Source organism: Pavona decussata, unplaced genomic scaffold (assembly GCF_977016875.1).
Source record: "Pavona decussata unplaced genomic scaffold, jaPavDecu1.1 SCAFFOLD_386, whole genome shotgun sequence".
Classification (NCBI taxonomy): domain Eukaryota; kingdom Metazoa; phylum Cnidaria; class Anthozoa; order Scleractinia; family Agariciidae; genus Pavona; species Pavona decussata.
This window is the reverse complement of record NW_028145758.1, coordinates 1,188,734-1,216,564: the sequence shown is the minus strand read 5'-3', so window position 1 is coordinate 1,216,564 and position 27,831 is coordinate 1,188,734. Positions and strand designations below refer to the sequence as shown.

Genomic DNA, 27,831 nt, shown 5'->3' with positions numbered 1-27,831 from the left:
TAAATAAGTGCATGGAATTGCTGTCCTTCATGCTAAGCCAAAAGCGCACCAGAAATGTATAGTATGTAGTCGAGAGCTGATTCACACAGTTTGAAAGAAACATCTACGATCTTTAGTTTAATACAGGCATTCTTGAGACCAGCTAGCAGACAATGTTACGGATTCTTTAACGACTCGAGGTATGTTGCCGAATTTGAGCACATTACCAATGGTGTTGTGTATTACTTCCTTCATTTTTATCTCGGGTTTCCATCCTAGAAATCAATCTTCTTTGATTTTCTGAGGTAAGGCACGTTCAAATTTTCTAGACTTCGTACTTACTAACTGACAAACCGACCGCGCGACATCGGTAACCGTTTACAACATGCATGGTTCCGGCATGCATGGTTCGACAAACTCTGGTAACAGAATAGCGGCCGAGTGGCTTTAAATTGATAATAACCACAAGAAATCCAAATCATTTTGTTGTGAACAGACGACCTTTTCAGTGGCGAGATCTATTGCAACAGATTAAAAGCTCAAAAGTGCTTTAAATCAGTAGTTTCAGTTTGTTGCCATAACAATTTGAGATTTTATGACAAGGCGAGACTATTTACTTTTGGTTTGGCACTGTGTTTCATCAAATACTGTTTCTATATGCTAGAAATTTAGATTTGTGCCAGTTACTTGGTGGATAGTTGTTATAAAGCAAAAAATGTGGATTTTCACTGCACTATTGACTCAATCACGTGACGGTGAAGTAACATTAATTTTATGCATAAGTCCCAGACGCAATCTGCGATAGAAGGTCGTAATGTTCCAGTTCTCCCCACATTTTGATATTAAATGGTACCACAATTTCAAACTGCTACTCGAAGTCCGAAATTTAAAATATAATGAGACTCGTTTGTTGACTGATGTTTGCACGAGGTAACGTTTTCTTCTAAATTGGGCGCCGAGCGTGGGAACTCTTGCGCCAGATGTCAGTACATAGTATTTCTGGTTGGCTGAGAGTATTCTTTATTTTTAAGTGCATTTTGTCAGTAAAAACAGGACAACAAAGACTTGAAACAAAGACTTGAAATCTTGACCAATGATGCATGCCTTTGGCATTTCTGATTGAAACGAATATTTAATGTCTCCTCACAGCATGAGCTCTACATCCTTAGTTCACGGTCTGTCGGGAGATCAAAGTAAAAATTATGCTTCGCTAAGCACCTGGCGGTTTTGCCATGCGGAGTGAGAAATGCACTCGAAATACACTATAAAATTGACTCAAAGTGCTGAAAGAACTTCTGCGACCATAAGGCTTTATTGTCTGTAGATCTCTTTACAACAGCCTATACATCATTAGGTATGGTGTTGTGTATAACCATGGAAATGTCATGATAACAAGTGCAGTTATCATAACTAACTTGCGTTTTATCTCGTTTATTTCTATTACAGAAAACGATCTGTTCCGCTGTGCGATTGAGGTAAGACAAATTTAATATTTGCTACATCTCTGGCTAACCTCATAAAGAGCCCACAAGCCAGTCTTTAATAGGGCTACTTGAACAACTAAGTAGACTGAATGCAATGCCCTCTACAAACAAAATTTAGAGTCTTGAAATGATCCACTTTGTTGAGTCTTATCCGTGTGTATCGTGATTGCACGTGTAGTACGTTGTCGAAGACTTTATTTCATCCGACTCCTGCACACAGGCCGCGTGTGCTTTCTGCTTTTTACATAAACGTGTTAGCCTACTTAAATATGCGTATACAAAATATAACATACAATAGGTGCTAATTAGCACATGCATGCTGATATGTTACATCCCCTTCTTTTAAAAAGCTATGTTAATTGAAACGAAAACAAACAAAACAAAAACATTCATTCGAATAGGGTTCACTGTCTAGAGATCATGCATCATACTAATAATATCTACTAAAACAAGAGTCAGAGGTTAAGTCTTTATGGTGCCTGGACTTCACGTCCCGAGCGAGATTTTTCTTGGACCCCCCTCGGTTTCTGCTAAGGTGAAACATTGTGGATTGGCGCTTGAGGGTCGTGCATTGCTTCTTCTCTCGTGGATTGGCGCTTGAAGATTGCGTAGCCATACTTCCTTGGGGAATGTAGTTAGACAAGTTGTTTGCCAGGTTGTTGGAAGCATTGTTTGGTCTAAGATGGAACCTATTTCTTCGTAGTTGGGCACCAGCTCTAGTTTGTACAATATATGAGCGGGGTGTGTTTCCTTGATCTATGACTCTAGCACGGCTCCACGTTTTTCTCACTGGATCTTGTGCAAAGATGGCATGGTCCATGTGTATTTTAGGGAGATCCCTGGTATGCCTGTTGTAGTAGTAGCTCTGATTGTCTTGTCTCGCTTTGTGCCAATCTCTAACTTCTTCTTGGTTCTTTGATGGTCGAACAGTACCATTGAAGCATTCTGGGTACATCTCCATCAGTTCTTGCTTATTTCTGATTGGTGGCCGCTCTTTGAGTGGTACTTGGCCTTCGATGTAATTCGGGCGTTTCTTTCGAGTACCTGAGCTTTGAGCTGGGGTCACGAAGCTGTTTGTCGGAGCAGCCTGGTCTAGTTGATTTGTCTTGAGTGAACAGTGTAATGAGATTAGTTTCAGTGTCGTGCATGCCTTTAGACCGAGAATAGCTGGCCCTGTAGTATCTGTGACGTAAAAAATGCAGTTTATCTTCTTCTCTTTGTACTTGCAAGGGATGTTTATAGTGCCAAGCTGCTTGACTATAGACCCCCCGTATGCTGAAAGGACGGCTTTGTTCTTTTCCAGTGCTTCTGGTTTGGGATTTCCTTCGTCGTCAAACTTCTCTGGGGCGATTATGCGCAGTAGCCTTACGGGTAAAACATTGCTCTGTGCGCCCGTATCTACTTTACATTGGAGATTAATTTTCCGCTTCTTTTCTGGCTGAGTTATCTCAAGTGTTGCAAAGGCTTCGTCGCGTGTGTCGTGTATCGAGTGTTGCGTGTCTTCTATGGCGTTAACCTCGATGCTACTGATTGTCAGAATTTCATCGTCGTCGTCATCGTCGTCCTTATCCTCAATCGCGTGGATAACTTTTTTGAACACCGACTTCGTTCCTTGGTTGAGTTGTTTCCGTTTGCCGGATCGGCAAACAGATTGCCAATGATTAGCTTTGCCACATTTTCGACATGATGTGCCGTAGGCTGGACATTTGTTCCTCGGGTGTTGTTTTCCACAGTTGTTACAGAACTCCCTTTCTTGTTCCCTACGAATGGCATTAATACTCCTGTCCTCTTGGAAGTTTCTGCTACTTCCTGCTAGTGTCTTCATGTGTTTACTTGTTGCCTCGTGGCTCCTTGCAATCTCAATAGCGGCCGCAAGGGTTAGTGATTTGTCTCGACTTATGAGAGACTTTTGAACATCAGGATTTCTTGATCCCCAAATAAGCTGATCTAGGACTCTGTCTTCAATTTCGGCGTTGTCGCGAAATTGGCACTTCGCTGCTAGATTTTTTAATCTTGAAATAAAATCATCCACTGGCTCGCCTTGCTCTTGTCGTATTCCTTGAAGCGTGTATCTATGAATTCGATGACTCGTTTTTGGCTCCAATTGATTTTCGAACCGTTCGAAAATAACGTCCGGCTTTTTCCTGTCTTCCTCCTTTGTGAATGCCCAGCTGTTGTATATATCCAAGCCTTTTTCTCCTGACTAGAGTAGGATGTAGCTCACTTTTTTTCCGTCGTCGGTGCCTTTGAGAACGCTTGAAAACATAAGCTGGCATTTTTGTTTGAATCTTGCGAATGCAGTTATTGGGTCAGGGGCGTCCCAGTCCATCTGCGGCGATGCGAAAGACGTTGCTGCTGTCATCATTCGCTTGTATTGACCTCTCTCTACTTCACTTTAAGGATTATTCTTGTAAAACGCTGCCACCATGTAGTACGTTGTCGAAGACTTTATTTCATCCGACTCCTGCACACAGGCCGCGTGTGCTTTCTGCTTTTTACATAAACGTGTTAGCCTACTTAAATATGCGTATACAAAATATAACATACAATAGGTGCTAATTAGCACATGCATGCTGATATGTTACAGCACGAACTCTGTAATCAGTGTTATAATGATTCTCAGTTTAAAGTTTGTGTAGCTACGTAACTTATTACTCTACTTCCATTAACACGCACTGCTTAGCGTTAAACGGATATTTGGGGACAGCTATGCCAGGGCAATTAATTATTAGTGCTGTACAATTTTGTTTTCTGATCATGCGGTGGTTTCAAAGAAAAAAGAAAAAAAGTCCAGAACACTTTTGCTTTGTTCCGTTGCGATGTCTTAACGTTATGTGGCTTTTTAGGTGTTGTGTTGTACGTAACACGTTTTAGCTCCGTTTGTTTAAGCTAAGTGAACTGAGCTCTCAGAAGAATGCAGGCCATAAATCAGTACATCTTGAGCTTCAGTACAGATATGTTTGTGAGGATACTTTTATGGCCTGGTGTACTGATTTCAGCACACCAACGCTCAATTCTTTTAACTTCTTACCTCGAAAAATGTCAATAAACAGAGACACCCCCGAACATGGTTAATCAAAATCACCAAGCCCGAAACGATAAACTACACATGCCTCAATCATGAGCAAGATAAACATGGAATTCGACTGTCTGATCTGTTGTCCTGTGTCATAGTAATGACCTTCCTCCGATTGTTAAATATTTCAGTGTTCTCAAATTCGAAATGAATAGCAGGCGTCTTGAGGGTGTAGCAGGGAACCAAAGTTCAAGTTCTGGAGACGAAGGAGGTGGCTGTAATGTTCGAAAAAGAAAACGAAAACCAACAAAAAAGAAGCACATAAAGGACCAGAAATATGTTCTCCACCATGACGACCTATATGCGAATACAATTGAGTTGCATAACACGCCCAGAAGTTGTACTGTAATACCGCTAGATGACAGCATGTCAGAAGGGGAAATACGAGCAGTCCTTGTGGAGAGATTGCGAGGGCTAACAGGAATTAACAGGTAAGGCAAACAAAAGTATTAGTTGCGTGACAACCTGGCAAAGATTGACTCCAACACACGCTTTGCCTTTTTCTTTAGTGTTGGACAAAAATTCATGCACATCCAAATATCATCGTCTTTTTATTAAGGAGGCTCATAAGGGTTTTTCATTGTTGTAGTGCAATACAATACAATACTTTATTAATTCCTCCTGTCAGGCTGTTCAGAATTTTGAAATGATGAAAGATTATAAAAATTTGTAACTGATCATGTAGACAAACTATAAACAGCTTTGTGACTCAGTTGTTAGGCATACTTATAGGTTGGTTCTGACGTTATCGCGATTACCACGGAAAAACGTCAGCTCTACAAAAAAGTACCTTCAAATTTCAGTTTTTGGAAATTATCTCCAAAAAAACTAGGTCGGTGGCCTATCATTTTTATGTCTTTGTTGGAAAGCACCCTACATCCTTTAACTCCTTTGGCATACGACAAAAAGTTATCCAGAAATATTACTTAACAATTATTCACCAAAGTGGAGGTGAAAAGTGATGGATATCCATCACTTTCACCAACACTGAGGTGAATAATTGTTTTAGTATATACCACACAAGCTGAATGAGAAGTGGACCAAAACATTTTTTGACAATGTACCGACAAATGGTGGGAAATTTTAAAATCTCGCTCGTGCGCCGCTCGGTAAGCGATTTCTTATTGTAGAAAGTTCCGTGTCTCTTTCTTGCGGACAAATAAAACTTCTGGAGGCACTTTTTTAGTTACTGCGGTCTTTTCTTCGATTGTTGTGTGAAATTTGTCCTGTTGTTGAAACCATACCGCAAAACTTTAGATGTTTCATTGTTTACATTGTATAATTATAGTGCTCGACAGTTTTCGTAAACAATGCACTGTACTTTTATTTTTCGCCTTAGAATATGAGGTTTAAAAGATTAAAAAACTTACCATGTAATGGGTGATGCAGTCAAACCAAACTTTGTTGCCATTTTTGGAATATTTTGAAATATTTTCCTCTTAGGTGACCGTGCCGAAACGGGAAGCCATCTTGTTTCTCTTCGGCTGCTCGGAGGTAAATAGTACTTGGCGAATCACTTCCGAGCTAGCCAATCAGCGCAAGCAAAAAGTACTATTCACTTGTGTGGTATATACTAAATTGCGTTATTTAAAACAAAAGATATTTACACCTATAAAGAAACTTCTACTGAATAACTTTCTGCCAAAAGTTTCTATTTGAAGTGGTATAGTAAATTTTGCATGCATACGAATGATCTAGATAGGTCACCGCGCAAATTTCGAGATAAAAAGAAACGTTTCCTGCAGTTTTTATTGCTGGTTCGGGCGACATACGCTGCATTTCTTCTTCCGTTATTATGCGCGCCCGACTTTTGATAGACATTTTGATTTTTTCCGCTGACGCGTACACTTTAGTTATGGTGTGGGTGAGTCACGTAAGCGCACGCGGATAAAACCCTTTCGAGTCTCCTTAATTCAAGGAAGTCAACACGAGGAGCACCCACCTTGTTTTAGGTGTAAGGGTCCAGTATAATTACACAAGACCCAAGTATGGAGAAAATCTACTCGCCTTAAAATTTAATTAGTACATCAATAAGAGAGGAATGTTCTCTTTACATGATGGTCGCTTGGCTAGTAAAGCAACACTTGGAGATTTTGACTACCATCATCATCGTTGAGGTTAGGAGGATCATATCCCATAACAATAAATCTGATTATTCGGGTCCTCAAACATGTTCCAAACCGGCATCGGTAGAGTTTGATTCGCTACTGAAGCTACTACACCACAACTTAGAAAAAATAATGATATGAACCTAACAGAGAATAGGCGGCCGTAATAGAACTTATGCATTTTTTTCTTGCTCTTTCCCGCCTTTAAAGCAATTTTTCCCTCAATTCTCTCAACAGCTGAGGTCTGGTGGTTTCGTGAGGTCTCCTCGCCATTACCTGGACTTTTAATTTGAATGTTTTCTTCTTTTCCTAAGGGAAATAAATGATGATGAATTTGTGTTTCAAAACTAGGTGTAAAACCAACAACACACCAACGTATGCACTGCTCTGGACCTACTGTAGCTTTCCGATGCCTTTTTTTGCAGAGAAACTTTCGGCTAATGTGTCAGAAACTGCTTTATACACAAACAAAAATTAATTTCTTAAGGAGGAAAAAGTCAGATATACCCTTCTCATTCTTCTCTCTAAATAATTTAATTGGGCGTCTTCAATGTTCAGCTTCAGGTTTTTTACTAAAGGCGTGCAAGGCTTCCATTTCTGTCCCTGCTCGGCGACATGTGTAGATCCTGAACATCAAGGAAGCAACATTGCAGAATGGAATGCAAGGAATACAAAAAAAATGGCAAGAGGACACAAAGTCGTATATCTTCATCGAAAGGTAAAAGAGAGATTGCGCTATTGCTATCGCTATCTCTATAACTACCACAACTTCCATACCTGTAACTACGATAACTATAACCACCAGTTATACCACCACTGCCCACTATAACCGCTATAACCTCCACTGCCACTGCCACTATCACTACCACTACCACTACCACTACCACCGCCACTGCCACAACCACTAACACTGCCACTACCACTGCCAAAACTACCACTACTACTATAACTATAACTACCACTGTCACTAACACTACCACTAACACTGCCACTACTACTATTGATACTATTGATACTAAGGATACTAAAGATCGCCCCGATATTTCAAGCAAATTGTCCTTTTGTGCTTGGAATATCAACGGACTATCTTCCAAATGCCTTGGAAACAAAGAACATTGATTTTTTGAGTGTTATTGATAACTCTGATTTTATAATACTAACCGAAATTGGCAGTTGTACTGATTTGGAAATAACCGGATATAAATCATTTGTACAATGTTCCACCCCTAACCAATCGAGAAAAGGTGGTCGGAACTCTGGAGGAATAGCTTTACTTTATAAAAACAAACTTGATAAAAATATTGTAAATACGAAAACAACGCAAAATTATGTATGGTTTATAATCAAGAAAGATCTTTTGAATTCGATGAACGATATTCACGTTTGTGGAATATATATACCTCCGTGTAACTCAAAATATTTCGATCCCGAAATTTTTGATCAGCTAGAACAAGACATAAAAGATTTTTCTCCGACAGGATCAATTATTCTTATGGGAGACTTTAATTCAAGAACCGGAAAATACTCCGATACTGTCTCGCAAGAGGGCAACAACGTAATCTCTAATGATCAATCAGAATCAGCTTTTCAGCCAATCCAACGGAATAGTTTCGACAATGTCATAAACAGTCATGGCAAAAGACTGCTAGAAATTTGTAAAAATCTTGATCTAAGAATAGTTAATGGAAGAGCTAATGGCGATACCCTAGGCAGACCCACCTTTCGTGGGAGAAACGGGACAAGCGTTATTGATTACGTAATATGCGATCAGTGTGCACTACTCAATGTTACCAATTTTGTTGTTAAGCAGCCATCCTACTTATCGGACCACAGTGCCATCGCGGCATGGCTGAATGTTAACAACAGCTTACCAACAAACGCTACCCAAACTTCAAATCGTACCGATAGCTTAATGAGTCTACCACGCCAATTCTGTTGGGAAAGCGACTCTTACTTAAAATTCAGAAACACGTTACACACGGAATCAATCCAAATCCTAATAGGTGAATATATGGAACGACACACTGAAGACGTGAACGTCTCATTAGCTGATGCTGTGAACATTCTAACCGCGACATCAAAAATCTGCCTCAAGATTAAACCAAAAAATCTCGTAAACGTGTAAAGGCAACGTCTAACAAAAAATGGTTCGACCGTGAATGTCGTCTAAAAAGACACGAATTACGAAAAGTGTCAAATCAGACTCTGACTTACGGGAGAAATTTCACAAAACCTTGTCTGATTACAAAAAGCTCCCTGACTCAAAAAGGAAAGAATTTCAGACTGAAAAATCTCTGAAACTCGACGAACTAGGATTAAATCCCGACAACACATCGTTTTGGAACTGTTTAAAGACTATCGTCGAAAATGTTCCCGCCCCAATCTTGGAGGAAACGTGGCTCAACCACTTTCAATCCTTACACTTTATTGACCTGGGAACTTCCATACAACAACAAGAAATCTATAATGAGTTGCAAACATTGGAAAAAGAAAAAAAAAACAGCTTAACTGTTTAGACCATGCGTAACTGAACAAGAAATACGCCAAGCAGTGAAGAAACTTAAAAATAAGAAAGCCCCATTCGTTGATAAAATAAGAAACGAAATGATCAAAGCGAGCCTTAACTCGGTTATGCCTGTTTATATCAAACTTTTTAATCTCATTCTGCAATCTGGAAAAATGCCAGATATTTGGTGTCAAGGACTTATAACTCCAATCTACAAATCGGCTGACAAGAGTGACCCAACAAACTATAGAGGCATATGTATATCTAGCTGCCTTGGAAAATTGTTTAGCTCCATTTTAAATCATAGATTATATCTGTACTTTGAAGAAAACAAGATATTACATAATTTCCAAATTGGCTTTCTGCCTGAAAACCGTACTGCAGACCATGTTTTCACTCTAAGGACCCTAATAGATAAATATGTCTACTACCATAAGGAAAAAGTCTATGCTTGTTTCGTAGATTTTCGTAAAGCTCTCGACTCCGTTTGGCACGGGGGGTTGTATTACAAGCTACTCAAGATCAACATAGGAGGACACTTTTATAACCTGATTAAAACTCTTCATTGCAGCTCTACATGTTCTATAAGAATCGGAGAAAACAAAACACGATCTTTCTCATACTCAAGAGGTGTACGTCAAGGATGTATTTTAAGCCCCCTTTTATTTAACCTCTATATAAACAATGCAATTTGCCGTATTAATTCGAAAACACCATGCCTGATCCATTCGTTCTTCCAAATGGAACCGAACTAAATTCACTCTTGTATGCAGATGATTTGATTATCCTTTTAAGATCCAAAACAGGGTTACAAAACTGTTTAAACGCGCTCTCTTCATATTGTGAAACATGGATGCTACAAATCATTCCTAAAAAAACAAAAAATAATGATATTTCAAAAACGCCCAAGGAAAACCATTGACTGTTAATTTGAAATAGGCACCGAACCAATTGAAATTGTTCAATAATACACCTATTTAGGTACACGTCTAACTCCAACAGGAAACTTTACTCTTGCCCAAGAACACTTAAAAGAAAAGCTCCACACGCCTTCTCTAGTATACGAAAACATACACTTCTTCATATACTTAATCCCAATACCGCATCACAGATTTTTGACACGATGATATTTCCGATCTTAAGCTACAACAGTGAGGTATGGGGGATGTACACTAAACATGATTTTAAAAAATGGGACAATTCCGAAATAGAAAAAATTCATCTCAAAGTCTGTAAACGGTACTTAGAAGTGAACAATAAGGCCTCTAACTTAGCTTGTTGAGCCGAACTTGGAAGATTACCGCTAATTATCCCAATTAATCAAAAAATTATTAAATATTTTGTATATCTAAACAACAAAAATAATCACTCTATAATCAAACAAGCTCTCCTTATGTCGAAGAGCCTTCACTTTATTAATAATTCCGGATTTTATTCCAATTTTATGAACATGATAGAACAATACCATTCATCTAATTTAGATCCTCAATCTTTTGATAATGACACAGTTAGACGATATTCAGCCTATATGAAGGAGAAATATATTTATTTCTGGCGACTCGGCGTTGAAAATTCAAAGAAACTAGAATTTTACAAAGGAGACTTTCTTAAATCGAGTAAATGAGATAATACCTGACCTTGACAGGAAATCAATCTCAGAAAGCATAAAACTACTCATGAACTCTAACGATCATCATGTAAATAAGCTAGTAATGAAGTTCATTTCCTCTTGTACAGATATACGTGATACATTGTTATTATCAAATGAAAGTGATGTAACTTAGGACAATATTACTGTTACCCTTGTTTTAATAATTTATTAGCTTTTGCAATACTATAAAATCTTGCGGTCTTGCAAATAAAGCGATTTACTACTACTACTACCACTTCCACTACTACTTCCACCCTCACTGCCACTACCACTATCATTGTCACTACCACTACCACTAACACTGCCACTGCCACCACTACCACTACTACTAATAATACCACTGTCACTACCACTACCACTACCACTACCACTACCACTACTACTACCACTACCACTACCACTACCACTACCACTACCACTACCACTGCCACTACCATTGTCACTGCCACTGCCATTATCAATGCTGCCACTACCACTACCACTGCAACTACCATTGTCACCGTCACTGCCACTAACACTGCCACTACCATCACCACTGCTGCCACTACCACTACCACTGCTGCCACTACCACTACCACTATCTCTACCACTACCTCTACCACAACCACAACCACTACCATTGTCACTGCCACTACCATTACCACTGCTGCCACTACAACTACCACTGCCACTACCATTGTCACCGCCACTGCTAGTGCCACTGCCATTGCCACTACCATTACCACTTCTGCCACTGCCACTACCACAACCACAACCACTACCATTGCTGCTGCCATTGCCACTGCGGCTGCAACTACCACTGCCACTGCTGCTGCGTCTATCATTGCTCCTTCCATTCCCACTACCAATACCATCACCACTGCTGCCACTACCACTACTGCTACCACTGCCACTACAAGTCCCAGTGCTACTTCGACTAGCTCTACTACATTTACTGGTACTGCTACTACTACTTTCACTAACACTAGCACTGTCACGGCCGTTGCCGTCTCTGTCCTAAGGACAATGCTACTGCCACTACCCTAAACATTGCTTAGGAGAGGGACAGGACTGGCTGTGACAGTGCTGGTGGTCGTATTAGTGGAAGTAATAGTAACAGTACCGGTAAATGTAGTTGTGGTGGTCGTACTGGCAGTGAGACTGGAAGTGGTTGTGATTGTGGTAGTGACTGTGGCAGTGTTAGTGATAGTGGTCTCTGTCCTAAGCGATAATTTTTAATACTTTCGTCATGCACTAAAGTATAGGGTTGGTTTTTGAACCAAAAACACAATGGTGTGTAAAGAAAAACACAAAGCACTAATTTTTCTTTTCTTTGCTAATCCTAATGACAGCTTTGCACGATTCAATTACAAGACCAAGTGGCAGTTAATGGAAGAGGCGAAACGCAAAGCGAAAAAGGGGTGGGTGCTTTTTCTTATCACGGATTTCTTGTCAACCAAGCGCTTTTCGTTCTCAACCAAACGCTTTAGAAGCAAATGTTGACGACATTCTAAGTGGAGTTTTAAACTGTTCTGTGGATATTTTTCGAAGATTTTGTTAAGTGTTAATAATGTAGTAAGACTGTTTTCTCGGTTTCCCTTACTTAATAGATATTTTTTCACCGACAGACTTTTGCAGAGCGCACTAGATTAACAAGTGAACGAACTGCAACAATTATGAGACAAAGCCAAGACAGTGAATACGATGCATTTCAGACAGGTTTGTTATACCTGGGAATATTCTCTTAGAGAGTAGATCAAGTTTGATGGTCTTTTATGGGTAATCTCGTGATAGGTTAAGGTCCCTTCCTAGGGCTGACGGAGAAAAGAATGACCCAAGTCACTTCATTGCAGGATTACAGATTCCGATAGTTTGATCAGAGGCAAAAAGAGCCGGTTTTGGTTATTGAATCTGCTTGGGTTGAGACAAACTTTACCACACACTCGGTCTAACATGGACAGTGACTGACACCTTTCAATTTATTTTCAACAAATTGCTTTTACATGTTTTATATTTTTAATGTATTCGAGCTCTGATTCCGTGGCAATACTATTTCCTGTCTAGTATAAGTAGTCATTACTTCGTTCTATTTATTTCGCTCATAGCTCTATTAACAGTTTCCAATAATTGCTGAAACGAGGAGAATTCTTTTATAGCCTGATTTTTGGTCTACCTACACGGCCTACCAGTTGACACCGCATAATTCGTGCTAGTGTTTTTGTTTTTGAAAGGTCGGTTGATCCGATCCTTGACTGAGCAAACGCGAACCTAAGCTCATGCAAAAGAGGGACAAGTTAAGTAAAGGGGTTATATCTCCTATACGGCACGTACCATTATTCAGTCATGAGTGTTTTTTTTTTAATTGGATATCATTTTTAAGCGGCTTGATGTAAAAAAAATATCCTTTACCTTCTAAAATCTCTAAACGCTTGGCAATATATTTAACTCAACAAATGTTTTAACGGGTGAAGATTGATTAACAACGCTATCCTAATAACTACTCAGTAATCCGAATCATTAATATCAATAGGTGTGGTTAACGAAAAAACAAACGGAGATTGTTATAGAAACAGGTTATTTACTGTATATATTTATGTCAAATTATTAGAAATTAAAAAAAAAAGAAAAAAGAAAAACGGCTTCTTCGCTATATATCTTAACTGAAACAAAGTTTGGTTCATGGGAAGGTCTCAACGTCTCTAACATAGCGTCTACGATTAGTTGGGTGAGTTGCCGATGGTTTGATGATACAACATCATATAAAAAAAATTTCAGATGAAGACGAAGTATTTCAATTCGGCAGCCCCACTACGATCTGAATAACCTTCCACCAAATGCATCTCGGAAAATAATTTTAGTGGGAAAAACTGGAAAAGGTCAATAGACTGATTTAAGTAAATTATTTGTATAGTGACGATGAAGTGTATTTCACACGTAGAAAACAAAATGCATTAAATCCCTTTTGCATTTTATAAGTGATGTCTATATAGTAAACTACCTAAGATTGCTCGTGTCTTGCCCCACTATACTCGAGGCAACCAAATGTATACTAGGTTAACAATTATTAAATAGGCCGACTATTTTATTTCATTTATTTGGTTTCTTGATTCCGTCCTAATACTAATACACAAATGTTAAATAGTTACAAATATTAAATAAATTACAATTAACTCGAATACAATTCATATTGGAGAGAAGAGGAGAGGGGGCACCCCAAGCAAAACTAATACTGTGCCCCTTATAATAGGCCAATAAAATAATTATTTAGTTAACATTAAGTAGAATAGAAAAATAGAAAAAAAAATAACAAAAGGAAAAAAAAAGGAATACTAAAAACAAAAATGAAAACGACTATACGACTACACGTCCACCAGCAACTTGTGATTGATTGTTTTTTTTTTTTTGGCTTAGGAAACACTGCAACGCTTTCAGTAGCCACAGCCCAACGACAAGAGGTAATAGCGAAAATTGCAAGTTGTCACTTCTGAAGGTTCACGAATGCACCTTTAACCAAGACCGTTATGATATATATATTTATAGTTTAGTTTAGTTTATTGATTTGCGTCACATGTATAAACACACAAATACGATATTAACAAAACATTAACGAGGCAAGGTAGCCTGAGGAAGCTTATGTAGCGGACTACCTTGGATAATTCTTATGTTAAAAAATAACTTGATTAGTCTGTCATCGGCGGGACTATGTATCTTAATATATAAATATTTCTAATATATAGCTTGTTACTCAGCATTCAGCTACTCGTTTAATGTTCAGAATGCTTGTTATAACACCTCCTTTCCTTACTCATATAAGGGTGCTCATTATGTAAAATATTTTTCATTGTGTTTTTTCAATCTAATCGCGATAATTTCTCTGTGGAGAGTTAATTTCCGCCTACTGTATCACTTTTCAGTTGTCCAAGTGAATATATCAATAAATGATTGAAATAAATTTTAGAAAGTAAATCCTCGATCTCTAATGATTTACACGGGTCGCCGTTTATTAGTCTTTTGACTGGTGTACCATTTTTAGTGTGAGGATTTGCATCTGGGCCAGCGAGATGAAGGGGGTGCATCGTCTATGTGGGAACAAGTTAGAGGCGAACCTCTTCCTGACTTAATGATGAAATGTGAGTAAACGTATCTGGTAAAAAAAATGCAGATATATGTTCTGCAAGCCATTGTCATGACTGTACTAATATGTAGAGTTAACTACCCCTTTGGATACATTGTTGCTTCTGCACACAGTTGTTAGGTTAATTATGATAAGGGAAATTATTTTGTAAAGGCATTTCATTAGTTTTTCGGTCAAAGTATTTTTCATTACCGTTATTATACCATCATTAATAAAAGAAAATAATAACAGAGAAGGCCAAATAACTCCTACAACCCTAATAAGACGCACAAACTATCATTGATACTTTTTTCCAGTCATCTTCTATGTGTTTATAAGTATTGCATACTTATTCTATATAAAGGGAAGTGTCACGGGAATTTGGTGTAATTTCAAGAACTATAAAACACGTTTTCTATTTACAGAAACCTAAAAATAATGGTTCAGTTTTGTTATAAATAACCAACCCAGTATACTTAAACTGGTGATTAGTATCGCTGGCCAGATAGAGTTGGTCGGATCGGTTTGCAACTTTAAAAAAACTCAGGCTACCCTTTCTGAAGTTGTCGCAATTTTTGTTTTCAAAATGCGCAAGAGCAGATCCCGATTTGTTCCTTTCAAGATTTCAGTTGTTTTCTTTCTCTCGGTGTTCTGGAATAATTTTGTAATTAAGCAAAGGTAATCTCGTGCCGCTTTCACCAAGAAAGGTCAACTGTGACACTTCCACTATAATACATAGTATACTCAAAGTAGTATTTAAATCTCCATGTCTCTTCAAAAAATTAAACGGGAAACATTAAATACTTTAGAAAAATGTTAAATATCCATCTTTTTCTAGACGAGGTTTTGTTTCCTGAAGACATTAATTTACAAGTTGAAGATACTTCCGGGCAGGTAAGTGCTGTGGATAGTGAAATATCGAGTACCAAAAAGGAAAGGATAAAGCGCACACATAAAGCATACATTTAAACACAACCGCGTGATATTGTAAATACAACATGAATTGTGATGTACCATTTTGATTTTCTTAACTCAAGTTTTCAATGTGCGTATGAGCTGATGGTGGTTTAGTTGCAAAACAGAATTTTAAGGTTTTAAGAACTATCCACAACACGAGGGGAAGTGGGAAGAACTTAATACTTCCCAAAGTGAGAACGGAAACTGCAAGGAAATCTTTTTATTTTAAAGGGTCTTAGCTCAATCATGATTTTTAAAACTCGTATTTTAGAATTCTATACATCACAAGCTTTTTAACTACTTTTAAAGTTAGTGGCTGTATTTACGCTTTTTAGGTTTTTAGGTTCTTTTTTTCTTGCAGGGCCCTTATTGATATCGGCATTTCATGCTGAAGAGGTCACCCTGGTTAAACAACATTTATTACTATTATTATTGTTATTATTATTACTATTATTATTATTATTATTATTATTATTATTATTACTATTATTATTATTATTATTATTATTATTATTATTCCTAAAAACACCTCTAAAAGACTGCTTACAAGACTCCTACCGGATTGAAAATTAGAGTAATTTCTAATGTAGTCACACCACGAAATGAAGTTAAGCTAAACATGTAAAGGATTTAACTAGCCGGGCAATGTTTACTGAACGAACAGGAATCACGGCTTTACTTTAAGGGAACTCGTCGAGGAAAAACACTTGCTAAATGTAACGTGAAAGGTTTTCATTTTTTAGTTTTCAGTTCTGGAATAAGAATCTTATCTCATTAAATCTATCAATTATTTTTAAACAAAGGAAAACATTTTCTCAAACATTCAGGATCTTCCTGATCATCCATATATCAGTGACAAAATACAATTTGTCATCATGTCATCTGTTCCCGAAATTTTTTTCCACATTGACATTGCTGTGGTGTTGTTATTGAAGGAATTTCTGGGTTAATTTTTTCAACTAACCGAATCTTTGTTAGAAAAAGAATGTTTGGCATCTAGAAACGTGAATTGAATTTCATGCTTGCCTCGAAGATTCCTTTTTCTGCTAACCAAAATAAAATTCTTTGTTAATTTGGTATGTTACCGAAGTATCAATGATAGCATTTTATTCCTTGAGGCTCTTCACTTCAAATACAAAATAGTGATATAAAGGTTCTCCACCGCTAGCAGATAACATACAGTTAACAAAAAACTATGGATGGTGTTCAGTTTTTAACTCATGAATGCCTGCATGCACAATGAACGAATTTTCGTAATGTACGGAATCAACACTCGCTCGGTTGTTCCATCTTTCCATCGGTCGCTTGTTAGGCTGTACATTTTCTTTATTAATTTTAATTGGAGTTTTATTAAAAGGATAAATCATATATTAATATACGTATGTTTTCACCATCAAACGCCATTACGGGACGAAAAACAAGTTTCAATTCCATAAACTGCGGAAGCTCTTGAATGATTATTAAAGCAAAGTGCGTACTTCACATGGATTTTTAAGTAACTGGAATGGAGAACGTTACATTCTTAGCTATGCTACGGTCAATGTTGTTTTCCAGTGAGGTAAATTCGGTAAAATAATACCGTTTAGTCTGAAAAGAAAAAACAAAAAAACAAACAAACAAAAAAAAAAAAAAAGGAAGCAAAGGAGGAAAAAATGATTGCGGAGTATGCTCCTTCCGAGGGTCGGTCAAAGCCCGAGGACTTACCACGACACTAAACCGGCCACACTGTCCAAAACTAGAAAAAATGCACGTATAAGTAACGACGTTGATTTATTGAACTGCTGATTAGGATGGCCACAACGGTATCTCTTTTCTACAGTAACGAGCAAGTACTACTCTTACTCTAGGTATGAAAATCAAAGAAACAAAAAACCTTAGATTTGATCTGAAATATGATTTTATTCACTTATTCAATTCACAAGTTCGCTCACAGAGGGCTTTGATTGTCATTCGTTTTGCCAGAATTTTGCAGAGAATGACAGACAATGGGCAAACGATAACGAGCCGAGAGGAAGACTAACAGGAGGAACAGCAACAATAACCAGAATAGGCCAGGACAGCGCTTACGAAACGCTTCAGACAGGTGTGTCAACGCCTTTCTCATTATCCTTTACCCTTTAAAGGCGTATTTGTATATAAAACTAATATAGCTTGATCTGTTCGGATGCTTTGTTTTAGCGAACGGAATTTACCAGCTGTTATTGGCTTTACGAAAATGCTTTCTGGCCTTTTTTCGCACTTTTAACCACATATGCCACTTCGAAAACGAAAGAAATTAGTTTTCCAGTGTTACAAAATTCTGAGCTGACATTTTTTCGAGCTGACATTTTGCAGAAGAAAACTTTAGATTTTCTTAACAACTAAATCCTAGGCGATTAAGGCCTTCCAAACAGATAGATAGTGAACCGGTAACGCTGGGTGCCCCTAACATGTCCATTTGCACATATTATACAACTCCACTTGTTCTGGTACTGCTAGAATAACGCGCGAACCGGGTAACGGGAGAATGCCACACGCAGCAAATTAACAATTTGTATTTTTTAGAAAAAAAAGCGCCGTAAGCACTTAATGCGTACGCGTGTAAATGGTCAGCAATACGCGTGTAGAAAATGAAATTTTTTCTACCCGTTAAAAATGGCGTCGAAACTCCCACGGAAAAGTTAAAAAAAAAAAAGACGCCTAAACGGTGGCGTTACATCGCTACAGTTTTTGTATGAAAATGTATCAATGTTTTCATGAAATGACCTGAAATGGCTCGAATGATCTCCGAAAAATGCCGAAAGGTTATTCACTTACCGCAGCTCGCTTGTTTGAGATTGTCTCTGAATCTAAACAGTTGTGGAAAGTTACCATGCTGCAAAGTTGTTGCACAGACTTTCGCAGCATGCATGTCAGGGAGTTCTGCTTTCTTGCTCTTGGAAAAAATGGGTTTGCGTTACTTGGAATCAATTTTAGGAGCCAAGCAAAGGAAGAGGCAAACAACCGGCTACATAGATGGAATTTGTAATAGAAAAAAATACGCCAATTTTCTCATATTTTTAAAACCAAAGCCGGTTTCTTGGCTATAAGCAATACTTATAGCTAGTGCCGAGATAAAAACAGTGGAGGATGTATTTGACTGTGACCGACACCAAGTTGAAACATTTGAATTGGTTTTAGGGATATTTTGGTACTGTCGAGAGGTGACTTTTCGTGTCTCACAAGAAACAGCAAAACTTATTTGTGTCAAAAGCTAAAAACTTGGATCGTATTTGTTTGGTTGAAAACTGAAATCAGTCATTGCGGCAAAGTCCTGTCACCTCGCTACTTCTTCTTCCAAGGAACGATAACCGAGCATAACAGTGTGAGTCCTATATAGTGTCCTATATGTGTCCTATAAGTTTACTACATTTCGGCTGGCCAAATCAGCCTTCTTCAGGTACAATGAGAATGTAAGATTATCAGCATTACAGAAAATAATTTTTAAAGCTTTGTGTTTTCTAGCCCAACTCATTAGTTGAAAGTAAGCTTGGAGGAAGCTGGCGCACTCGCCTCCCGCCAGTGTAACCCGGCTTCGATTCCCGGAGGACGGGTCATTTGTTGGTTGAGTTTGTTGTTGTTTTGAGAGATTTTTCTCCGTGTACTCCGGTATCTCCCTCTCAAACACCAACCTTTCCCAACTACAATTCGATCTAGATTATTGTCAAGCACTTTCTCATGAGGCTCTGGTTCGAAAAATTGCTCAGGCAATCAAGTTTATTGGAATGACATTACTTTACTTATTAAGCATGTCAGGGTAACAAAAAATATTCTGGTGTACAAATTCTTTCAAAATTATATAACTGTAGCAGCGTCGAAAACAATTTACAGTTCGATGTGAAGCAACGTTTACTATCATTGAAATGGACTTACCCTTCAATTGTTCATATGAGGTAGGAGCTCCACGTAAACTCGTTTGTATATGACGTAAAGGATGGTGTAAATGTTTCTAAACATTTATTTTTTGTTACAACACATAGGTTTGCGTGAACCTTGCGCTTACGGTCTCCATCCCCGAATTCGGCTCCTGGTCTATGGGATAATGTCTACAGCAGAACTCACAAAACTGTACAACCTTACGAAACTACACATTTAAATTGTGTATGTTGAGTTATAGCATTCTTCTCCTAAAACAACAAACAAGCAAAACAAAAACTTCATATTTTGATATCTCTTTTTCAGGAAGCACCACATCAATTTTCCCTCCAATGGACGTAGCCCAAGGGAGTGAGGTAATGTTGAAGACTATGAGTCTTAAGATGTTTCCTGAGTATAACGGAAGTCCGCACACATCAATGCTATGAGAGTTCATTTAGAAATAACAATAAGATCATGTTCTGTCACTGTAGTGTATAAATAAAAATCAAAATTTAATTTTCAAATTTTTATAATCAAAGCTAGCAATTTTATTGTCACTTTATTTTCAACAGATATCACCATTGTTGTCACCCGGTACTTCTGAAAGAGCAATGCAAACTCAGAGATTCGAAGGTTAGATAGATATTCAAGGAAGTCGGATTCCCACTTGAAAGGGATGCGAGTGCTACGTTTTTCTTTACATGGTTTAAAATTGATGTCGAGGAAACCTTTGTTTAATCTAAGTTTTCAATTGTCTACAGCTGTAGTTATCACTCTCTTACTCTCGAGTAATGTGTTAGCCATCTATATGTTTGGTCTTTACTGCAGTTTAAGTTTCAAATAATTATAAGTTCTGTCCGTTTCTAGTTTGGCATGCGCAACCGACGCAAACCAGCATTGAGCATGCACAAGTTTCCTAAGATGCAGAGGTTGCAATGCAAGTTTGCTCATTTTTGAAAAGCGCTTATCAACAGCAGGAATCATTTTCCAAAGAGAGTAGCTCACAGCCAAGAGAGGATGTAGCTCATCCTCTTTTCGGTCACAGCTTAAAATATGTATAAATGGTGTTTGATTACTGTTCTAACTAAGTCAGTTCTGTTTTAGAGCTATAGCGTTAGTTCACTAGACCAGCTAATTTGAACCTCTCTTACGACTCTGAAATGTCCATTGTCATGATTAAGTCTGATTGATATTTTTAACAAAGGGATTTTATCTAAACAGTTACACTAGTTAACAAACGTTATTCCGTTAGAATATTTGACAAAAATAATGGCACCGAACTGGTTTGATAAATATTTTATTGCAAAACACTGGTAAATGAGCTTCCTAAATTAGTTTTTCAAAGACGAGACTGGGAATTCTACGAAAACACCTGAACTTCCGAACCCGTCGACAGTTTTTGGTGTTTCAAGTCAGACTGTTGTCACATTGAGGGGAGGATCGAGATAAATGTTCCAGCAAATGTGACAAGTACCGTAGGGTTTTTTTTTTCTCAGGAAAAGGAAAGCTGGAACTCGTTTTCAAGTGTACAATTTCTTAGATTTCTGAAAACGGGATTCTACACGATTAGCAAATAGGCAAAAAAGCCGTTACGAGACAAATAAGGCTCTGATTAGGATGTTATAATCCGTAGCTGTCATCCACAAAGCAACAAATCAAATTGCCAAAGCATGTCTGTTCTTGAACCAAAGTTTTGTTAATTGGCTACCCGCTATTTTCTAAATTAAGGAAATTGTGGGGCTTTAAAATCTGCTGGTTTAAAACCTAAACCAAAAAAATCAAAGGTTATTCCTCTGTTTTTAAGTGGGAACTGTACTACATAAGGCAGTTGCAAATCGGAAATGTCTAGCTATATATTAACGGCTAAATGGTTTTTACTGTCAAATATATGTATTCTTATTGTGTTTGCTGCAGAAAGAGCTGCTTTTTCAGTAACAATCGAGGAAATTGCTCCAACAGAAGGAAGCGTTGAGGTAACTGCTCGGCTACACTCGTTTTGTTTTATACGAACATTTTGGTGAGAGGAATGTTGTTGGATTAGAACCTTTCTGTAAGAAGATGCTAAGAACACAACCTTTCTGAAAAACGCATGCTAAGAACACAACCCAGACTTAGACAAAATTAACAACGTCTTTATCTGATCTTTTTGACTAACGGCCCAATCTTCATGGCACGTCACAAACCTCTGCGTTCAATACTTTTTACGAAGCCGAATTTACTAAACGTTTATTGGCATGCAGCACTAAATGTTTTTGATCGATTCCTAGTCTTACGTACGCATTTTACATTTTTAGAAATGGTATAACGGGTCGCTTTCGCTTGCTAAAGCTCAATATTTGCCCAATATGGTATGTGTAAGTTTAAAAATTTCTGATAGTACTTAAAACATTAACAACGTTGAGTAAGAAGGCTCAGAAACCCTTCTGGGCTTTTCGAGGAGACCCTCTGACAAATAATAATGTGGTTGATGGAACTATTGTAACAACTCGTACAAAATTTGTAGTTTTATTGGCTTCTTTCAGGGAGGTTCTAATTTCCTCATCACCTTAGAGGGTGCATTCGATAATTTGGTGGGCCAGGTGCAAGTCTTATTTGGCGATCTCCCAGCAGAGTCAGTTATGATCGCTGGAGACAGAGTTTCAGTGAAAGGAAAAGTTCCTCGTAAGTACATTTGCTTTATCCATAAACCTGGAAGTATTCATTTTTAGGGTAAATGATGTTCCTGTCTTCAATTAACTGAATGGTCATTGTCTTGCAATTCTCTCGACCCAGCGTTTTCAACCAATTACAGAATACCGCAAATAAATGAAAACATGCCTCTACAACAATTACTGAAGAGGAGTCTATGTTTAACCCTTAGAAAAAAAAAAAGAAAAAAAAGTTTGGGTGCACCATCTTTCCTTTTTTAGCCTTATTAGATCCTGAATTAAATCTAAATCAAGGGGACGGATTGCTGAAATGGAAATATGATGAGTAATCTGTTTGGAAGCAAAGCTCGTGGAATTGTGTTATTTTAAGCACGCATCAGCAAACGTGAATCTGTGGCGTCACGCCAAACACAAAAAAGTAGTATCTTCGCTTCCACAAGGTACACAGAGACGATTGAAAAGGCAAAATACTTTACTCTCTTTACGGCTGGTATTTAGTATAAAGCTGTTTGTTGATGTGAGCGCTATAAAAATAAATATTTAAGAGTAATTTTCTCGTGCTCTATCGTCTTGTTTCTCCCGCTGCTGTGTCATTCGCATTGCTTAACCTGTGGTGCTGCTTACAGATGTACGTACGAACGGGCGGACAGTGACGTCATGAACCAAACCAAAATTTCTGGTATCGTTAGGCTACCATATTTTCTTACCAGTGGTGCTTCGGCGCGCGGAGCTTCGCTTTTAGGTAGACGTTTTTTTATGCAACAGAAGGTAAAATATCCATCACTTGCTCTTCTTTTTAATTTTAATAGCGTCGCCCACCCCAGGTGTGGTACAAGTCAGAGTGTTGAATGCTGTAGGAGAACGTACGATCAGCTCAAACACGGTACCATTCGAGTACACCGAAAAAAAAGACAAGTACAAAGAAGAACGTCGGCGACGGAGGACTATGTATGTAGATGGAGAGCTCAACACTTCCGAAGACTGCCTTGAAATGATGTCACTGGTGTTTATGAGAATGAGGAATCTAGATTTAAAGTCGAAAGATGGGGAAAGCTGTAATGGTAAGCATCAAACCGACAATATATATCTAGGTTGATTATCAGCCGGGAGACCGAAGGCTGGTAAATTTTTTTTTTTTGTTCTAAATTTTATTCTTAGGCACTCTAGGGGAAGAGGTATTTCTTTTTTTTTTACTTTCTCTTCAAGAGGGCATGGAAGTCAACCTAGGAAATCTTATTTTTTTTTTATTATGTTGTACAAAAATATACTTAATATTAACGAAAAAAATTATGTGAATTGCAGTAATAAAAGTTCCAAAATTTGGCAAATTTATAAGAAACAATTTGAGTGTAAAAAATCATGAACTAATAGAACGTCGCTGGTCGTAACCGAATGAAATTCACTTGACAACTTCACAAAAATTCCAATAATAACAGATCTCACCGAAGCACAACTTGCGATGAATTTGCATAGTAATTACTTTGGAAAATATAAGATCAAGAGTTTGTATGGTATTTCGTAAACTGGTAATTTGAGCAATTGGGTTAAAATGTGCTTTCGTGCAGTTTTGAGCCATTCTAAGTCTATGTGTCATACACGTGTATATATTCCGCATTGGCAAGGTTGAAGAGAATTTGATGTAATTAAATGAAAAATGAGGTTCGACATACAAATTCAAATTTCAAATCAAGTTCAAATTTCCAAATTCAGCAAATTATTACGCTTGCACATGCGTGACCTGTGATAATAACACTGCAAACAACCCGAAAAGCTTAAGACAATTTGCTACTTCACTCAGTCCTTTGCTCACTAGTTAGCGCTCTTGGTTACTGTGACCGTAATGAAGAGACAGAGTAAAAGAGTACCATTCAAGAAACTTTTCTTAAGTGCACTTGACATCTCAATAAAAAAGAAGAGACCCTCCGATTGCTGTAGTTAGCTGATAATCACATGTATGCATAACTATAATCAGAATTTTTTCACTGTATTGTTAGGGAATGAAAAAACTAGAGCGTTATCTCTTCTTCGCATGATCGTGGAAACCGCAGCCAAGATAAACGCCAAGGAATTTTTCAATATTATCTTCAGCACAACTGTTGGACGAAACGTGTTCAAAAGTTTTAAAGACGAGAAGCTGCAATTGGAAGAGGTCGCAAGAGAGAATGGACATGAAGAACTGGCGTGCTTTTTAGAGCAAAAGCATTCAATGTACGTATACATGCTATGATCGATTTACTGTAGGCTTCTAAGTCTATAATTAAGTCTATAATGATAATAATAATAATAATAATAATAATAGTAATAATAATAATAATAATAATAATAATAATAATAATAATAATAATAATAAGAATAAGAATAAGAATAATAAGGAGGCATTTTTACTTTTTAGACTGCCGTTATAACGATGATGATGATGATGATGATGATGATAATGACAACGAAAATTAATTCTATAGTAGAGTTGGCAGCAGTACACTACGCTTGCTCAGTGTTTATAGAACTATGTGCCAGTGGGACAGAATATTAAACTTCAAAATTAAAAAAAATCAAACTCTACTCTACATTATCAAAGGTTTATCAGGTCCGAAGAATCCATGGTTACAGTTTACAAAAATACGACTCAATGTCGCTACCGCCATTTCTTAGCCCTGATTAAAAATGGTAAGATGTAATTAACCTAATGTGGCTTCAAGATCACTCCTGTAACTAATTGTTGAGCATTCAGGGGTTGTAGCATTGTGTATTAATTGCTTTGGTTACAGGTATAAAGATGATGAAAGTGACAGTGATGATGAGGTAGATTGGGAGTCACTCGCTAAGGCAGTGAAAACTTTCCAAAGACAAAACGGTACGTAGCCGTCAATTGTTTGCAAGAAAAGAGATATACGAAAGGTGTTGAGACATCGAAGCCATCGCCAACATTTGTCAGTGGAGACAAGTTGAAATGGATCCTGCTTGGCAAAAATCCCTTCACGGGAGTCTATAAAGAAAAAAAAATTGATCAGCACCATTGACCGATTATTTAAACACGTAACAGAAATAAGTAAAAGTATTCTGATAATGAGTCACTTCTTGACTTAAGAAAAATAATAAGGCTGGTACATGTTATATCGACGTATTTTGATCAACCATCCCTAGACGGTGCAAACGATTATGCACACCGGCTCAGACAAACAACTAACTCACATCCCCACAAAACAAACAAAACCAAAGGAAAAACACTGACCAAGAAAATAAGAAATTAAACAACTAATTATAAACTAAGATTTCAGCTGACAAACAATAACACCTTTTTATGTATATGTTTACTCGTTATTTATATTTTGACGAGCTCGCACCAAAACATCTAATGGATATATGTTACAAGTATTGGCCTAGAACGTAGGTCACGGTGTTCGTATAGGACAAAACAACCATTTAGTAATTGACTGGCATCGGCTGCTATGCTTCCAACGTACAAGATTGCTAAGTGCGGCGCTAATGACGCAAGAATAATGTGCAGTAAGAATGTGCAATGCAATTCAGTTGAATCATCTTAAGCCACCTTAACCTAATTAACGTTTTATCTTTTTTGTCTTACTTTTATGTTTTTTGGAATTAAAACAGATTGGAGGAAGACAAGAAAAAGTACAGAATCTTTTGAAGATTCATATGACTATAATGGCGATGTGGAGGATTCCCTGTCTTTGATGTCAGAAGATGACCAAAATGTAGAAATCTTTTTCGAAGAGAGATTTGAAGAACAAGAGACAAACTCTCTCGCTGGAAATTACCAAGAGGACGGTAACACCATAAATCCAAAAGGTATATTATCTACAAGACTTTAATTTAACAGCTACGTAGAATTGCAATTGTGGCCTGGAGATAACTTGCTTTTAACGACCCATATTCAACCAAAAAGCATTGAGCGCTAAGCTGATCTTCGCACAGACGGAAAATCACAAAAGCGCCTGCGAAGGCAATCCACATTCATTGAGCTTAATTCCTGGAGTTTGACTATTTTTCACGTCTTCAAGCTTTGTGTAATATCCTCTCCTTTCATTTCTGTGGGTATTTTCAAGAAGAGCAAGTCTTCACGTGAAAAGGAAAATCGGATATCGAACAAGGCGTCTCGCCTCGTTTACTTTGTGGCCATTTTGAGGGTTTAAAAATTAAAAATTGTTCAATTCATTTTTTATTGGAAGCCCCTTATAATTAATAACATCCAATGGTTTTCCTTTTTGTGTAGAATCGCTGTCACGACCAAAATGTTCTTTGCCGGCGTTGACCGATTTACTTATTGGAAGAGATGTGGAATGTGAGGAAGTCATGGTTAACCTCATTTCAAACCGGCTTCGTGTTGGTGTCATTTATGGAGCCTTTGGGATTGGGAAGAGCTCTGTTGCCATCGAAGTTGGGCACAAACTTCTCAAAAAAGGTTGGACGGTAAAATATCACTCTTGCAGCGACCTCCAATCCTTTTCGAAAATTTCGACCCTGTTTACAAATTTTTATCAGGTTCCTAATCAAACAGCCCTCTTAGAGAATGACGAGGAAAATGGAGAATCAGGATTGCATCCATCTCTTCTTATTCTTGACCAGGTGGAAAACTTCGTTGAGGACGATGAATCAGCCGATTCCTCCAAAGTGTTTCAAACATTTCTGGACGCTACAGTTCAAGCCAGGAGTCTAAGACTACTATTCGTTTCGCGCAAAAGAATAAGTATTACAGATGACCGCGTCTTTGAGGTAAACATTGGGTCTCTTAGCAATGCCGCTGCCATACAGTTACTTCAGAATTCCTTCCCAGCCTCTCTACATGGCGACTTAGGAGTTATTGCTAAGGGGTGCGGATGTAATCCACTCGCTATAATGATTGTCCGAACTCTACTCCAAAACGGAGTGCTAGAAACGGTCATCATAAGTGGGATGTCATATCCTGAACACTTTTGGAAAAACCTTCTCCAAAGTGTTGAGAACTCTCACCTTGTAAGAGAATCAGCGACAACGGAAGCGCAAAGTGATAACTGGAAACTACCTCCCTCTAGTCTTGCGGGGATACAATCAACGGTCCAGATGCAAATGTTCCTTGATTCGTGGATCGAAGAGGAGAATTTCCTGAATGAAGACGTAAAGTCATATGATCCTCGCTACTGTCATTGCAAACTTTGCACCAGTTCTGACGAAAGCAAGAGCCTTAAGCTGGCATTGAGTCTTGCAACCTCCTTGACAGGTAGACAGTAGTATTTATTTGTCTTTGACCGAAATTTATATTGGGCCCCAATGACTGATATCATCGTGTTATATTATAAAAGTGAAACCAAGACTGCATGGTCATGTCCGGGAAGCGGACAAATAAAATATAACTTTTATGTTTTTAGAAAATGTTTGTTCTTCTATTGGTATGGACTACCACAATTTGTTCCCACCTAAATTTCTTAAAAACTCAAAGTTTTCGGTGGCGTTTGCTC

At 37.8% G+C, this 27,831-nt stretch overlaps 1 protein-coding gene across 4 annotated transcripts in view; it reads left to right on the top strand.

Annotated features, from left to right (window-relative positions):
* The window catches only part of LOC146451528 (uncharacterized), a 50,106-nt gene continuing 22,275 nt past the window's right edge, over positions 1 to 27,831 (top strand). Inside the window, exons 1-19 of one of the 4 annotated variants that reach the window (XM_085098975.1) lie at positions 1 to 179; positions 1,426 to 1,454; positions 4,671 to 4,970; positions 7,206 to 7,365; positions 12,136 to 12,204; positions 12,412 to 12,502; positions 14,195 to 14,238; positions 14,817 to 14,913; positions 15,736 to 15,791; positions 17,817 to 17,937; positions 20,055 to 20,104; positions 20,303 to 20,363; positions 21,645 to 21,703; positions 22,253 to 22,391; positions 23,188 to 23,439; positions 24,373 to 24,586; positions 25,144 to 25,229; positions 25,988 to 26,185; positions 26,610 to 27,593. In XM_085098975.1, the coding sequence (XP_084955101.1) occupies positions 4,687 to 4,970; positions 7,206 to 7,365; positions 12,136 to 12,204; positions 12,412 to 12,502; positions 14,195 to 14,238; positions 14,817 to 14,913; positions 15,736 to 15,791; positions 17,817 to 17,937; positions 20,055 to 20,104; positions 20,303 to 20,363; positions 21,645 to 21,703; positions 22,253 to 22,391; positions 23,188 to 23,439; positions 24,373 to 24,586; positions 25,144 to 25,229; positions 25,988 to 26,185; positions 26,610 to 27,593 (2,965 nt within the window). In that variant the 5' untranslated portion in view covers positions 1 to 179; positions 1,426 to 1,454; positions 4,671 to 4,686. Of the gene's footprint in view, positions 285 to 1,185; positions 1,334 to 1,425; positions 1,455 to 4,670; positions 4,971 to 7,205; positions 7,366 to 12,135; positions 12,205 to 12,411; positions 12,503 to 14,194; positions 14,239 to 14,816; positions 14,914 to 15,735; positions 15,792 to 17,816; positions 17,938 to 20,054; positions 20,105 to 20,302; positions 20,364 to 21,644; positions 21,704 to 22,252; positions 22,392 to 23,187; positions 23,440 to 24,372; positions 24,587 to 25,143; positions 25,230 to 25,987; positions 26,186 to 26,609; positions 27,594 to 27,831 lie in introns of those variants that run through there. The other 3 variants (XM_085098973.1, XM_085098974.1, XM_085098976.1) reach the window with 3 other exon arrangements.